Raw genomic sequence first — 16956 nt, 5'->3', positions numbered from 1 at the left:
TTTATATGTTTTTAACCAAATATTGAATTTTAGTCCTTACTGTTTATGGAAATAACAGTAAATTTTTCACATTGTACACGTAATTACAATATTAGTGCTGCAGTAATGTTGAAAGACACTGACTAAGATGCACCGAATTTAATAACGTTTTATTTGTGGAGAAAACCTTTTACATAAGCAGAGGCAACCAACATGCCCCCCCCCCACAGGTATATTACTTTGAGCTGGCTGTAAAAATTTAATCTGACCATTAATGGACTCAGCAAAGACATCAGTTTTATGCTGCTGCTAAAAGCCCAGTTCTCAATTCATCTGCTCTAATGCTTGAAAGCTGTATTCATGCAGTTTCCCCGAGCAGCCTTATGCTCAGCTCTTTCTGCAAGTCCGTCTCACTGATACATAAATTTGAGACATAAATGGTCACAGTAATGGAGAGATGTTTCTCAGTTGGTTTTCACAGCCTAAATTTGTTCTCATCCATGAAATTACTATTCTTTGTATAGCACACTGAGAGATCAGCCAACTCAGTTTTATAACAAATGTCAAGACCGTGAATGTGTATCGTGACTGAAATCTCAACTGTTCCTTGGAAGGAACAACGTGACTGTCAAAAGCAAATTTTAAACTTAAAAAAATCTTAAAACTGAGTTTTAGAAAGTAATAATTTTATAAGATGTATTACACTTCAATGTAGATTATTGAATATAGATTGTTGTTGTTGTTGGGAGATTATTGGTTATATCAATGGAATTTACCCTGAAAAATGGCATTTAAAGATCACTGCAATGGCCTTTAAAAAAAATAATACACCTGAGAGCTCTTGTATAACAATAGATCTTTGATTCCCCCCCAACAATAGAACCTGAAATATAAAATCACAGAGCCCCTCTGCAATTACAATTTATGCCCTTCTTGGGATTTGTTTTTCACATATACAATTAAAATTAATAACCCCTCTATTGGTCATTGTGGTTGCTGTTTGTATGCAACTGAGTCATTGTTATAAACTCATTAAAATTGTAGTTCACCTGTGGGGTCCTGGCATCAAGTGTCAACAAAAAGCTTTCAGCATGGAATTACTGCCTCGGTTTTTTGTAGTTCCAAGGTTTCATGTAGGAAATATTCTTCTCCTAATATGGATCAGGCCACAGCAGGCATCCCGCTGAATCATTCTGAGCAACTTATAGGAGAAATACCCCATTTTTATTATATTGTGGTGAGCTTAAGCGAAAGGAGGAGACAGAGATCTCTACTTTGGGAAGCAGAGCAAAGTGTGAGTGTAAAAAACAAAATGAAAACAATCTTGAACGGGTGGACTAGTGCATTACTCTACTGCGGCCTATGAGAAGGTAAGTAGCACGCAGGCAGCCACACTGACCAACCTCACATAAATTGGTAAAAGCCAACATGATTGGGTCACATATGAAATGTTCCCAGAGTCTCAGTTCTGAATTCCTTGGGTCACTGTACACCTTTATGGAATAACACCACCTTGCCTCCAACAGACATGACTGGGATCACCATCACTAATTTGAAACCAGAAACTACATACGAGGTCAGGATGTCCGCCATCAATGGGAAAGGTGAAGGCGAGAGCAGCCAGGCCAGCACTTTCAAGACTGAGCCAGTCCGTAAGTACTCCCCTCGCTTCTTGCTCCTGCTCTAAGTGCTCCTCTGACCCAAATGCTTTGAACCTAATGCCGTAGCTCACTCCGCTGCCTCCCCGTGTCTAGCTGTGCCCAGATGCTTTCACCCTTACGTTCCTCTATTCTCATGCCAAGCCCCCAGCGCAATCCTTTTCCATCCAGGCCAGAAGAAACGATAACTCACGACGACGCCGTCACTCCATGATCCAACTTTGTTAATAGGGTTAACGATGCAATGTGTAACCTACCTCTCCTTCATCACCTAGCACTTTTATGTACCTCTTTTTTTGGTGAATGTTTGCAGCGTGTAAGTCTGAATGAACCCTCGTCTTCATAGCCCACAGCTCAGGTGATTTACTGAAAGCTTTCTGCAAAGTACGTGCACATTCTTAAAGCTGATTTATACTTCAGTGTGAAGGAGTGTTGTCTCTGTATTTATAGTTCAGTGACAGCATGCATTTTTAATGTAGCAGCCACACATCGAGTCCTGCTGAGAATTGTTTATATTTTCTGATAGTGATGGCAGAGCATGATGAATTACTGGATATTTTAGAAGGTCAAGAACATTTTCTATTTAACGGCGTTAAAGCGGGTTTGGTGGATATTCTGGACATATTTGTCATTGCCCTTGGTGCTTCCTATATATCACAGCTTAGTTAGTTAGACATATGGGGCAAACTTTACATCAAAGAGCAGGTATGTGACACTTGTCATCACCAGGATGTGTCGGCCTGACATGAAATGTGACTTTGAGTGTATTTTTGTCACACGCTTCTCACTGAAGTATAAATTGGGCCAGATAGTAGTGTAAATACGCGTACATTCTGCATTTTGATTCTCTTTCAAATCCAAATCATATAGCAAAAAGGATCCAGTAACTGCTGTTTAACATGATAACAAGTGATTGCACATTGTAACATAGTAAAAAATAATAAGGATGTAAATTCACGGGAGAGGAAACAGAGCTTTTTATCAGTCAGCATTTCAAACCAAGGTCAGGAATAAATCTTTGTCTTATTTTGTGCCTGCCTTCATGTCACACTTCCATTTGTGTGCTTCTTCACCCCCCCCCCTTTAGAAATAGCTCCTCAGCATCCTCTTATTTTGCTTGCAGTAAAAAAAAAAAACAAATCTCTTCCCTGTGTTCATTATGCTTATTTTGGAAACCCTTTTAACTTGAAGTTCAGCTCAGACGTTACAAAAATTGACTAAAATTTGATGGAGGAATCATATTAGATGCTGTAATCAGTTTGTTATATTGCATCAGAGTGGGGGGAGGGGGCGATTATCAGCCGCAAATCCAGATTCCTTACCTTGATCGACACCTTGAAGTCATTAAAAGTATTTTCTACTGTAGTTGCTGATACAGTACCAGTATTATCAACTGTAAAACAGAGAGAAGCAGAACTTTGTGTGAACAGAATACTCAGTAAGGCACAATAGACAGTGGGTTAACGATTTGACAGGGCAGCTGGCCTCTTTCATTGATCATATTTCTCATTTCATTGTTTTTTTCTTCTCTTTGTTTTATTGTTTTCTCATCTGGTTTTTCATCTGTTCTCTCTTCCATTGGACTTCTCAGGGTATTCTGTCACAAGTAAGTTTCTGTCCTCCATGTCTTGGCTGCTTTATATTCGTCTGCATTTTGTCTCCATCCTCCCGTTGTATTTTACCCTCACCGTTCTCTGTGTTAAAAAAAATGAGTGGTTACTAAATGATGCTACAGCCAACTGGATGTAAGAACTGATCACACAGTGTTCCACAGAATCATCATCCAGTGCCCCAGAACTATGAATTTTCTTTTTCCCCCCAACCAATCAGCATTAGTTTCTTCTTCTTTTTTTTTTCCTAATATAGCAAATGGAATACTTTTATGCAGTGTCAGGATCATTTTAGAGATATATGTGTGATGGTCTTAAAGAGCAGGTTGTTTTCTGCAACAGTCCTGCTTGTAATTCCTGTTTTTTTTAGTGTTTTTTGTCTCATGACGCCTTAAAGGTGTGGGTTTTTTTTTTTTCTTTAAAAAAAAATTATGTACTTCTGCATTGCAGTAGTTCAGTCAGGGAATGTTATATAAGGAATATACTCTCTTCAGACTATGACGTCGCCTAAATTAAAGACTATATATAGTTGCATTATCCGACGATGTATGGAATCATTTCTGGTAATTATTTTAAAAACCAGGTGTCTTTGCATATATTTTACGTATATTCCAGTCTTCAACTGCCCCAGATCTTTTGGGTTCCCATTCTTTTGATATTAGATGTTTTCAGACACAGAGATTAATATCTGGAAAGTAAGAAAATAAAAAAACTACTAGTTTGCAGTAGATTACTGGAGGAGGGAGGTGTAGCTTTCTTTGAGAAAAGACTGTGCTTACTGTTACACAGGAAGAGGTTTTAATATCTCGTATAATACAGAGACCCAGAAGCTCAATGCATTGTATCTTCCTTAATAGAAAAATACACACATACACACACAGAAAAACATTTCACCAGTTCACTTTATCTACAACCTTTAGAAGAATGTTGAAAAGTGAAAAAATACAACCAAATACTGAAACACTGCAGTGCAAGTAAACTTCAGCAGAAAAGTTTCCAGCCAGAACTAAAAAGTAGTGAAAACAGCTCGACATGCTTGCCAATTACATTTCAACACAATAGTGTTGAAATGTAAATCGGATTTGAACCTAGGACCTTTTTGTCCTGAGGCAATAGTGCTAACCACCAGTGCCTCATATTAAGAAGGCCCAGGGTTTGAATCCACCAGTCTGCTGGGACTTTTTTGTGTGGAGTTTGCTTGTTCACCGTTTGGGTTCTTGAGTATTTTGGCTTCCTCCCACGGTCTAAGGACATTCTAAGTTGGCCGTAGTTGTGAATGTGATTGTGTGAATGGTTGTCGGTCTCTCTGTGTTCGCCCTGCGATAAATAGGCGACCTGTCCAGGGTGTACCCTGCCTCTCGCCCCAACGTACCCAGCTAATTGTGATTCTAAATTAGATAATCAGAAGAAAGATGGATAGATTTTCTGATTACATTTTCTTCAACACAGTGCACTGACTTCATAGTACCACTGTCAAAAGCTTCAGTTCCAGAAGCATGACTGGGAAATGTGCAGCTGTTTACATTGTGTGTATGTTTTCTGCCGTATAATACTTTTAGGGACAAATAAGTTGCGTCTTTTTAAAAGAGAGTTAAAGAGAAGAATTTAATTAACTTGGTGTAAAGAGTGTAATAGTGCTGTAGCGCCTAAGTGTTTGGGTGAGTGTGTGTGTCTGATTGTTGTGCTTATAATTTTGTTAAGCGAGTAATTGTATGTTGTTGCTGTAAACAAAACAAAAGGCAGTTGCCATAGGTATAGTAAGAAATCAATATGACATGTTACAGTCACTACTGTACAAACAAGAATGCAGCTTTTTCCTCAAAAGTCTTACAAGCGCTGCAAAATTTTGGTAAATCTGGCCATAATTTTACTTTCATAAGAACTTAATTTAATGCTACAGGCCTGAGCTTTCAAAAGATAAAGGAGCATAATTTCTGTCAACTTATAAGTTGTTCATTTCAGCCTTTTATGCATTCTAAATATCGAGGCGCTATAAGCAGCCACGGTCTTAAACCCAGGTGGGCTGTCAAGACCTGAGCCCAGTATTTCAGGCAAGAAAATTCTAAATCTGTTTGCAAATATCTAAAATGCATGTATGCATGCAATGTGGGAGGAACCTAGGAAACCACAGTTGTGAACCATTTGGCTTCAGTTGGATCAGTGGGAGGACATGAACAAACCTATTCCTGTAAACTGCCTAAATGTTATGATTCTTAGTGTATTTGCAGCCCACTAGTTTACAATATCTAATACTTGAAGAACTATGAGCTTTTTAAACTCTTAGATGAATAGCTGTCAGTGGTTGTCAGCAAGAAGAAATGATGTCTTAGCAAGTGCTCACATTTCCATTGCTGTTAAAGAGCAAAGATCTGAGCTTAGTGAGCATGTAAATGCTACTGGTTGGGCCAGAATTACACAGTAAGTTTTGTGTTCTTATAAGTGGCACAATGCACCCTGAGAGAACCAGTATATAATCAGTATGAAAATATCAAATGGAAATATAAAATTGCATTTATTCATATCATTTCATGTCCATATTAACACATTAGATTTGATTTAGATTTGTCAGTGATCCAGGCAAATTCTTTATGACCAAGAGACAAAAAGAAACAGTCCCATCCTTGAGGGGGTTTTTTTCTGTTGAGGACTCCAGCGCCTCTCATTTTGTTTTCACCATCTTTCAGTTTCATCAGAGATACCACCCCCTATTGCTGCCACCAGTATGGCCCGTAGTGAGTATGCCAGTCCAGCAGTGTGCGCTGTGTCTCTTTACCTCTCTTACCTGCTTGGCATTGCATCTAGTTTTCATTTATATTTGTTGTGGGTCATAGGAGGGCTCAGAATCCCTCTACAGAGTGAAAATTGACAAAGAAATCGAATAGCTTTGCTAATTGTCTCAAATACTTAAAAATTTAGATTTTTACTAACACTTAAAGGTTAACCATCTGACATAGTGTTGTGTTTGCAGAATTAACACAACTTGCCTGTTCATTAATATTCAAAATTAGATTCTTGAGACCGTTGTTGTGCAGTTGGAATATATGAGTTTGTTTTACCAGGCCTGCTTTATCTACTGAGCCGCTTACTTTGACAGGTGTAGAGGATACTTACTGTAGTTTAATTGCTATTTGTAGAGGTATCATGCTAACACCTTAGTATAAAGTTAGGTGGTTTATAGAAAACTCATACCACTACATCATACAAATTGTTTATGCTATTATTTGCTATAAACATTAAGGTAGTAGGGTCCATGCTAACACCTCATATTCTGTTTGTGTCATAACAGAATGCTGCAATTTCTATACTTTTACTGAGTAAAAACATTCGTAATTTAAGCAAATTCTAGTGTACTTACATATTTAGTTGATCTTAAAGTAGATTCAGTGAACATTTATTTTGCACCATTTTTTCTCCTAAAAACAAAGCTAAACATCAAATCAGCGTATGTTCAATGTGCCATTTGTTCACGCTAACGGGCATGGCTGCTAATGACAAATGAAAGCTAATTTTCAGATGTATCTGTTTATTTGTAAAAATAAAAAATAAAAAAAAAAGCGTGCAAAAAAAGGGAAGGCAACCGCCCAAAAAATGATCAAACAATTTACTATTAAGATCTCACATACTGAGGAGCTATTAAAGTATTGAAAGCTATTTCTGGTTCTTACCCTGTTATCTGTTTAGGTGAGACACAGCATATAGTTAAGCTGATCTGACAGTTGTTAAAGTACAGTTTGGTTGGTCCCGCAGTGTTGTTACATTCACAGCTGAACGAATCATGAGGAGCCATTCTTTAAAATGACAGAAGGATATCTGTCTTTTCGGTGAATCTTTCAGTTGTTTCATCCACTCAATTTAATCACAACTTGTTTTCTCCCAGATCGCTCATGAGTTGAATCCTCCCCTTAGTGTGCATTCACTCCATTTCTCTCTGAAAAGCCAGACAGCAGCGTGTTAACAGCATCTCAAAATCATCCTTCATGTATTGACTGGCTACGCCAGAGCATGGATAGCCACTGCCAATTGTTCTTTATCTGACTGGGACTGAAAGCTGTGACTAAGTAGGAAGCAGAGACCAGGATTTTCTAATGAATGTTTTAAGGGAATGGACCAAAAATAACTTGCTCCTCCACAAATACTTTTTGTGACTACTTAGCCCGTTTTCTGAAAAACAAGAAAAAGGGAGATCGCTGACACTGATCAACAAAGCCCAAGCAGACCCGGGTTGAGGTTTTTAACGTCATTGTGTGCAGTAAAATTTTAACCAGTAGCACTGCTAAGTGACTAACCTGTCTGACTGCTTATTGCTGTCATTTGTGGTTTTCACAGACCTTAAAACGTCATTTTGGTTAACAGTGTGCAGTGTGTAAAGAAGCATAACATGTGTGTTTGGTCACTGGAGTAATTGCTGTAAGTGTAGTTGCTCCTTTTAAGTTCCTGATGTATGATGTGTCTGCTGTGTGAGATCTGTATGTCTCAATATTGTTCTTAACAAGTCTTTCCTTTTTGACACACCATTTTAATAACATTTGTCTAATGCAGTTGTGACTATTCATTAGCTTGAAATAGGATGCAGCTGATGGCAGTGTATCTGCTCAGTGCTTTTACAAATGCATTCCTCAGAACAAATGCCACATGTGCTTTTTTAGATTGTCGTAGAACTTATTTCTTCAGATTTTTCATGTGTTCCTATTGTTGTCTGCTGTGTTGTGTATCATACTTAGTTGGCATGGTTTTATGCAGTTTCCTCTGTTTTCATTTAAGCTCTATTGTTACCAAAAAAAACACAACAACAACTAAAATTGATTTGTATTGATTTTAAAATTGATTTTCTGTTCGACATGTCATTTATTTTCAAAGACAATCAGCCCTACTAGAATGGGTACAAGTTAAAATTCAGATCTGGCCAAATTGTTACCAAAATAAATAACAGAGGGAAAAAAATGCCAGAGGAAAAGCTGTCAACTGGATGCATGAGGCAATTCTGGGTGTATAGTTTTGGCTGAGTCTTCAATATCTTAATTAGTTTATTTGTTTGGTTATTTACTGATATTCTCAGTGTTGTTAACAGCCATAACTAAATATCCAGTACCTCATATATTCAATAACATATTTTTTATATGTTCAAAAACTTCTGTTTATCAATTTACGATTTGTTTTTGTTATTCTGTTTTGTCATTATGTCTTTAACATTCTTGTTTTTGTTTTTTTATTATTATTTTGACATGTTTTCATCATTTCAAAATGTTTTGTATGTTTCCCATATGCCCCCCACCTGTCCCTGCTACCCCCCACACTTTCCCTCTTTTTCTTCTTCTATGTTATCCTTTCAACCATTCATGTCCGTGGCATCATGTGACTTTGTCATGTGGCTCTTGCATGGTGCTGATGATGTCGTCTTCGCTGACCAACAGAAGGTAAATTTGCTTTGTTTAGTTCGAGACCATTACATCAGCAATAATCATGCGCAAGGCCTTTGTTAAATTAGGCTCATAGAAGAGGCATTAAAACATTTTCAGTTTTATTCATTTAGCCATTTGTTTCATCTACGAGCCATTATGTAATTAAGTAACAAACATTCACTAACCATGACTTTCATAATCAAAGCGATTACTAATAATAATAACCACAATGATTATTTTCCCTTGCATTTATAGAGTAACACCAAATTTACTCTTGGTGCCTTGAGTATTTGTGTGTGGGTGTGTGTGTACAGAACTTTGTAGAATGTGTGTGTGTGTCTGTGTGTGTGTGTGTGTGTATACATATATGAGTACATATATGAGAGTGTGTGTGTATATATATAAAAAAAAAACACCCAGCACGCCCCTGCGGGCGGTTTATCCTTCAAGCTCGGGTCCTCTACCAGAGGCCTGGGAGCTTGAGGGTCATATATATATATATATATATATATATATATAATAATAATAATAATAATACATTTTATTTAAATAGCGCCTTTCAAAGCACCCAAGGACACTGTACAACAGATAAAAACTGGAAACATACACAATGATAAAAATAGAAGATAAAAGTTAAAACATACAGAAATTTAAGAATAGGCAATTTTAAACAGATGAGTTTTGAGGGTGGACTTAAAAAGAGAGAATGAACTAATATTTCTGAGGTCCGGGGGTAGGGAATTCCAAAGTCGAGGGGCAGAGCAGCTAAAGGCCCTCCCTCCCATTGTGATCAGACGAGCAGAGGGAACAGAGAGAGAAAGAGAAGATGAAGATCTGAGGCAGCGGGATGGGAGCTTCATCTGTAATAAGTCAGAGAGGTACGGTGGAGAGAGAGAATGAATAGCCTTGAATGTATACAGAATTATTTTAAAATGGATGCGAAATTTGACCGGGAGCCAGTGAAGTTGCTTCAGGATTGGGGAGATGTGGTGGGTAGAAGAAGTCCTAGTAATAATACGGGCAGCAGAGTTCTGGACACGTTGGAGCTTGTTGATAGATTTTTGTGTAAGGCCAAATAATAATGAGTTGCAGTAGTCAATTCTAGAGATAACAAGATTATGGATGAGAATGGCAGTGGCGTGAGGTGTGAGGAAGGGGCGGAGGCGATTAATGTTACGGAGTTGGAAATATGCTGCACGTGTAATATTATTGATATGTGAGTTAAAGGATAATGTGCTATCGAGAATGACACCCAAGCTTTTCACAGAGGGAGAGATAGGGACCAGCGAGTTATTGATGGTGAGAGAGAAATTGTTAATTCTGGATAGCAGTCGTTTAGTGCCAACCAGAAGAAGTTCCGATTTATTGCTGTTGAGTTTAAGAAAGTTGGAGGAGAACCAAGAATTAAGTTCAGCTAGACAGAGGATGAGGGAGGGTGGAGGAAGAGTAGAGTCAGGTTTGGTAGAGAGATAGAGCTGGGTGTCATCGGCGTAGCAGTGGAACTGAATATTATATTTACGAAAAATATGTCCGAGTGGAAGAAGGTAGATGATGAAAAGAAGGGGCCCGAGGACAGATCCCTGGGGCACCCCAGTGGATAAAGGAGAAAGCTGAGAAGTGAAGGATTTTAATTGAATGAACTGAGTGCGGTCAGATAGGTATGATTTAAACCAGGCTAGTGGAGTGTGAGAGAGACCAATAGAAGCTAATCTGCTAAGGAGAATGGGATGAGAGATGGTGTCAAAAGCTGCACTCAGATCAAGAAGGATAAGGATGGAGAGGAGACCAGAATCAGCTGCTATAAGAAGGTCGTTTGTTATTTTTATAAGAGCAGTTTCAGTGCTATGTAGAGGACGAAAGCCAGACTGGAACTGTTCGTAAAGGTTATTATCAGTTAGGTGAAGATGGACTTGTGAAGCAACTATTCTTTCAAGGATTTTTGAGAGAAATGGTAGATTGGAGATAGGACGAAAATTATTAAAGTTGTTGGGATCTAGACCAGTTTTTTTCAGAATTGGGGTAATAGCAGCAACTTTGAAGGAAGCAGGAACAGTTCCAGTGGTGAGTGAAGAGTGAATAATAGCAGATATGAGGGGAAGGAGAGGGAGTAAGCAGGCTTTGACGAGGACAGTGGGGATAGGATCGAGCTGGCAGGTAGAAGGCTTTGATTTATGGATGAGATCAGCAATATCAGCTAAGGATGGAAGTTGAAAAAAAGAGAGGAAGTGAGAAGGGGGAGAAGTTAGGACAGAGAAGCTACATTGAGCATTAGGGTCCAGGTCTAAGTGTATTTTATGAATTTTATCAATAAAGAATAGCATTAGAGCATCACAGAAGTTAGATGAATAGAGATGAGCAGGGAGAGAATCAGGTGGCCTGTTAAAAGAGTTGAATAGTGAGAAAAGGGTCTTGGTAGAGTTCTCACTTGAGCAGACAATAGCAGAGTAATAAGCAGATTTGGTTTGACTAATACATTCCTGGTAAAACAGAACGTGGTTATTAAACATATCCTTATGAATAGTAAGGCCAGTTTTCTTATAGAGACGTTCAAGCTGTCGGCCTTTAGCTTTCAGTAGCCGGAGTTCAGGGGTGTACCAGGGTGCAGAGCGAGAAAAAAGTACAGTTCTGGTTTTTTGTGGAGCCAGGGAATTTAAAATACTACTAAGGCTATGATTATAAAAAAGTACCAGGTCCTCTTGAATAGCTAAGTTGTTAGAAGACAAGCAGCTAGAAAAAGCAGAGGAAAGGATATCAAGATTTATATTCTTGATATTCCGGAAAGAGATAATACGGGGATTGTTAATTACAGAGAGGGTCATGTGAACATTAAAGGAGAGAAGTAGATGGTCCGAAATTAGCAGTTCGTCAGCTCTACAGATGGAGGGGGTAAGTCCAGAACAGCAGATTAGGTCCAAAGTGTGGCCCTTAATGTGGGTAGGGAAGTTTATGTATTGTTTAAGGCTGAAGCTATCAAGGCAGGATAGAAGGTCCTTGGTAAGGGGATGGTCGCAGTTATCCACGTGAACGTTAAAGTCACCCAGCAATATTATATTAGGGGAGACAGTAGCTAGATTGGTCAGCAGATCGGCAAAGTCACTGATAAAAACAGAATTAAATTTTGGGGGGCGGTAGATGACAGCTATTACAGTTGGGGTAGGTCCTGAAAGTTGACAGACAACAGATTCAAAGGAGCTGTACGTAGGGGCGGACAGCGGCGAGACTTTCCAGTTCTCGCGATAGATTATCGCGAGGCCACCACCACGGCCGGACTCGCGAGGTTGGCAGGTGTAAACAAACCCCGGGGGGGTGGAGTCGTTGAGTTGCGAAAAGTCATTGGGCTGTTGCCATGTCTCAGTCAAGCAGAAAAAGTCAAACTTACGGTCTGTTAGGAGATCCTGGATGAGATGTCCTTTGTTCGTAAGCGAACGGATATTAAGCAGGCCAAAGTTGACAGAAATACTGTCGGACTGGATGAGAGTGTTAGCCGACCTAGGCAGACTAGTCAGAACATTGTGGTCAATAGACCTGCAGGGGTTCCGTTGAGAGCGACCAGAGGTGGACCAGAAGGACTGAATTGGTTTGGAATTATCCTGATGGAAATACCGACGGGAGCCTCGATGTACGTACTTTCGACGAGGGAGGAAGGCAATGTCCGTGTGGAAATGAAGAGCAGCCAACGGCGGAGCAGCTAAAGAGAAGCGGAGCCGGAAGAGCTCATCAGCTGTATATTGATGAAGTCCAGTGCCGAGTCGGTAGATCGATGACATAAGGATCCAGACCCACACTGAGAGTACATAGATCCTGAAAGGCCACATCATGGACAGGAACAGCCGGGTAGGGACACCGGTGGGCCTTAGAAACAGGAGTAGGACAAAAGTCCAGAAGTCCAGAGTTCAGTAGCGTTAGCGATAGTGGTGAGTGGCGGCCGGTGAGTAGCGGCAGCCAGTCGCGCCAGCGTTCACTCAACCGGAAGTGCAGATGTGTATATATATATATATATATATATATATATATATATATATATATATATATATACAGTGGGGCAAAAAAGTATTTAGTCAGCCACCGATTGTGCAAGTTCCCCCACCTAAAATGATGACAGAGGTCAGTAATTTGCACCAGAGGTACACTTCAACTGTGAGATACAGAATGTGAAAAAAAAATCTATGAATTCACATGGTAGGATTTGTAAAGAATCGGCTAAGATGAACAGGCACATGGGTCAATACATGAGCGGGACACAGAAAGGAATTGGCAAGAATACCAGAGGCGCAAAACACCAGCTACTGGTAGACAGAACAATCAGCCGAGACTGCAAGACCAGACTGACCAACCTGTGCACTGCCTGGATTGATTACAAGAAGGCCTATGACTCAATGCCCCACAGCTGGATACTGGAATGCCTAGAATTGTACAAGATCAATGGGACCCTAAGAGCCTTCATCAGGAACTCAATGGGGATGTGGCGTACAACACTAGAGGCCAACTCCAAGCCCATAGCACAAGTCACCATCAAGTGCGGGATCTACCAAGGAGATGCTCTGTCCCCACTGCTGTTCTGCATAGGCCTGAACCCCCTCAGTGAGATCATTAACAAGACTGGCTATGGATACCAACTACGGAACGGAGCAGTTGTCAGCCACCTCCTGTACATGGATGACATCAAGCTGTATGCCAAGAGTGAACGAGACATCGATTCACTGATCCACACTACCAGGCTATACAGCAATGACATTGGAATGTCGTTCGGACTGGAGAAGTGTAGTCGGATGGTAACAAAGAGAGGGAAGGTAGTCAGAACTGAGGGGATTGAACTACCAGAAGGCAACATTGCAGACATAGAGGACAGTTACAAGTACCTGGGGATCCCGCAGGCAAATGGGAACCATGAAGAGGCCGCTAGAAAGGCTGCAACCACCAAGTACCTGCAGAGGGTCAGGCAAGTCCTGAGGAGTCAGCTGAATGGTAAGAACAAGATCCGGGCCATCAACACGTACGCCCTACCCGTGATCAGGTACCCTGCTGGGGTAATAGGCTGGCCAAAGGAGGAGATAGAAGCCACTGACATAAAGACAAGAAAGCTCCTTACCATGCATGGAGGGTTTCACCCCAAGTCCAGCACCCTGAGGCTGTACACTAAGCGGAAGGAAGGGGGCCGGGGACTGGTGAGTGTCAGCACCACAGTCCAGGATGAGACAAGGAACATCCAAGAATACATTGGGAAGATGGCCCCAACTGACCGAGTGCTCAGTGAATACCTCAGGCAGCAGAAACCCAAGAAAGAGGAGGGAGACGAGGAACCATCATGGAAGGACAGGCCCCTGCACGGTATGTACCACCGGCAGATAGAGGAGGTGGCTGATATCCAGAAATCCTACCAGTGGCTGGACAAAGCTGGACTGAAAGACAGCACAGAGGCACTAATCATGGCAGCACAAGAACAAGCTCTGAGTACAAGATCCATAGAGGCTGGGGTCTATCACACCAGGCAAGACCCCAGGTGCAGGCTGTGTAAAGATGCCCCAGAGACAATCCAGCACATAACAGCAGGGTGCAAGATGCTAGCAGGCAAGGCATACATGGAACGCCATAACCAAGTGGCCGGCATAGTGTACAGGAACATCTGTGCCGAGTATAACCTGGAAGTCCCGAGGTCAAAATGGGAGATGCCCCCAAGGGTGGTGGAGAATGACCGAGCTAAGATCCTGTGGGACTTCCAGATACAGACGGACAAAATGGTGGTGGCTAACCAACCGGACATAGTGGTGGTAGACAAACAGAAGAAGACGGCCGTAGTGATCGATGTAGCGGTTCCGAATGACAGCAATATCAGGAAGAAGGAACACGAGAAGCTGGAGAAATACCAAGGGCTCAGAGAAGAGCTCGAGAGGATGTGGAGGGTGAAGGTAACGGTGGTCCCCGTGGTAATCGGAGCACTAGGTGCGGTGACTCCCAAGCTAGGCGAGTGGCTCCAGCAGATCCCGGGAACAACATCGGAGATCTCTGTCCAGAAGAGCGCAGTCCTGGGAACAGCTAAGATACTGCGCAGGACCCTCAAGCTCCCAGGCCTCTGGTAGAGGACCCGAGCTTGAAGGATAAACCGCCCGCAGGGGCGTGCTGGGTGTTTTTTATATATATGTATAGCTGAAGCTGAGCTTCAACTAAGCTAAAATTAACACCACAAACAACACTAATCTTCATAGAGCCAGCAATGCAAGAGTGATGTAAGTTTGAAGAATTAACATGTAGAATTTAGTTTTTTTCTCTGTAGTGCCAAATCACAGCACAACAGTCATCTTAAAGCACAATAAAACAGAGAAAATAGACAAAAGATTTTATACACACGCTAAATTGATGCATAAGATCAGGTTCAGATCTGTTAAACGCACTTAAACAGCCTATATCCTTAACTTGGATCAATAAGTAGACCACTGCGTAATAAATAATGACACGATTGTGATATTTTCTCTTTCTGTAAGTGTAAATAACTACATTCTGAATGTGAAACATTCACATTTACAAAACAGTCACAGCTTGAAATGTCTTTTGAAAAAAGTCAGTGCGTTTTCAACAATGCATGTTAAAATTTGTAGATAACGGTGGGCCATTACAGGCGCAAAATCATTCCACACCCAGTATTCTGGAAATAAAACTATAATAGCGTTTTACAGAGTTTTACTTATTCCATTCAAACAGCAAGCTGCAGAAGTGCTCACATTTTTAAACTTTGCAGACAGTTTCGCTCCTGTGTAGTAATCCTGGTACAACTGCATCAATAATACCAGTGCATTTTAGCAACAAATTCAAGATATTAGTGCAATTTTTAAACTTTGCAAAGCCATTGTGCAAATTTTCCAGCTATGTCTGACACCTAGGCACTATTGGATGTGCTGCAGAGCAAAGTGCTACTGGATGCATATGCTTAATTTCATCTTTCTTTTTAAACATAATTTTTGAGTTCTCACCCTGGTTAACATAGAAGTTATGACTATACTTATGACTAATTAGAAAAATCTTTAACAAAGTCACACATAATTGTGTCATATTATGTTTCATGTAAAATGTGTTGTTGTTAACATGATTTGCCTTTAATATGGCCAAATGCCTTCACAGATAGCATTGCAAAGCATTTTTTAAACCCCACTTTTCCGGTTTTGTAACAAACCATTTCATTATGAATTCTTTTTAAAGATCATACGAGCAGCCCCACAAAGTGCCACTAACCACAATTTGCATTGCATGCATTGTTAAATATAGTCACCTACAAGGCTAATGTTTCATATTCTTCCCCTGGAGAGCTACATAGCTCACACTGTTTTACCGGTTGGACTCACAACAATCCTTTGCATTACTGCAGCATGCAAGTTTACTTCCTTTTTCTTGTTGCATCCTCTTTCTTGTTGTTCAGCTGTTCTTAAAGAAAATGTCTGTCCTACCTGCATGTCTCTGTATCTTTGATGTAATGTCTTTCTAGTAGTTTGCATATGCAGAAGTGCTAACATTGGGTACATCTTTTTAGTATTGGGAAGTCATTGAGACGATTGGGCAATGTTAAAAACATTTATCTTTTTTTTTTTTTTCATTTGACCTGAACAAAGACTCCAACTTTGAGACATTTACTATTTTCAAAATTCACCTTTCTTTTGTATAATTCATACTGTTAATAATCGCTCACATACAGCACTTATGAGATGATTTTCCGTTATGATCTATGAACTCGTAAAACTTAAATGAATTTCTTTATTCTACAGAATGTTTTTAATAACTTTGTTGTATACTGTCTTTGTGATTAGCTTGGGCTGCATGTGGAACCACACCATCCACATGCATGTTAGGCCATGGGTGGTGTTTCACACGATACCCTTCTGAATTTACAGCAGTGGGCCAAATTTCAAGCTTTGCATGTGTAGTTTTTTTCATTCTAATCTTCCACTTTCTCTGTTTTAGCCTTCAGAAATATTCACCTAACCCAGAATGATGCAATGCTGAATGTATCAATGTCTGCCTGTCACAGAGTTACTACTGCTGTAACTAATACCGTCTGATTCACTTTCAGCCTGTGTCATGCTCACTTCTGCCTGGTGGGATGCAGTTTTTAGAAAGTGTGCTTATTTGATTACTTCAAGAAAAAGTGCCTTCATGCATATCCATTTAATTAACTACAACCACTAACACTGATGTTTGAAATGTTAAATACTGAATACGTGACTTTTTTTTTCTTGTGACTATCACAAAATGTATACATATATATAAAATGTGTGTGTGTGTGTATATATATATATATATATATATATATATAGATAGATAGAG

The 16956-nt window shown here is 40.1% G+C and overlaps 1 protein-coding gene across 10 annotated transcripts in view; it reads left to right on the top strand.

Annotated features, from left to right (window-relative positions):
- The window catches only part of ncam1a (neural cell adhesion molecule 1a), a 267850-nt gene that overhangs the window by 217069 nt on the left and 33825 nt on the right, over nt 1–16956 (top strand). For 4 of the 10 annotated variants that reach the window (XM_080307304.1, XM_080307308.1, XM_080307307.1 and 1 more), the window contains 3 exons: nt 1506–1631; nt 3229–3243; nt 5932–5979. In XM_080307304.1, the coding sequence (XP_080163430.1) occupies nt 1506–1631; nt 3229–3243; nt 5932–5979 (189 nt within the window). The remainder of the gene's footprint in view (nt 1–1505; nt 1632–3228; nt 3244–5931; nt 5980–16956) is intronic. The other 6 variants (XM_026181169.2, XM_026181164.2, XM_026181163.2 and 3 more) reach the window with 3 other exon arrangements.

Source organism: Astatotilapia calliptera, chromosome 10 (assembly GCF_964374335.1).
Source record: "Astatotilapia calliptera chromosome 10, fAstCal68.1, whole genome shotgun sequence".
NCBI classification, from domain to species: domain Eukaryota; kingdom Metazoa; phylum Chordata; class Actinopteri; order Cichliformes; family Cichlidae; genus Astatotilapia; species Astatotilapia calliptera.
This window is presented reverse-complemented; position numbering and strand designations above follow the sequence as displayed.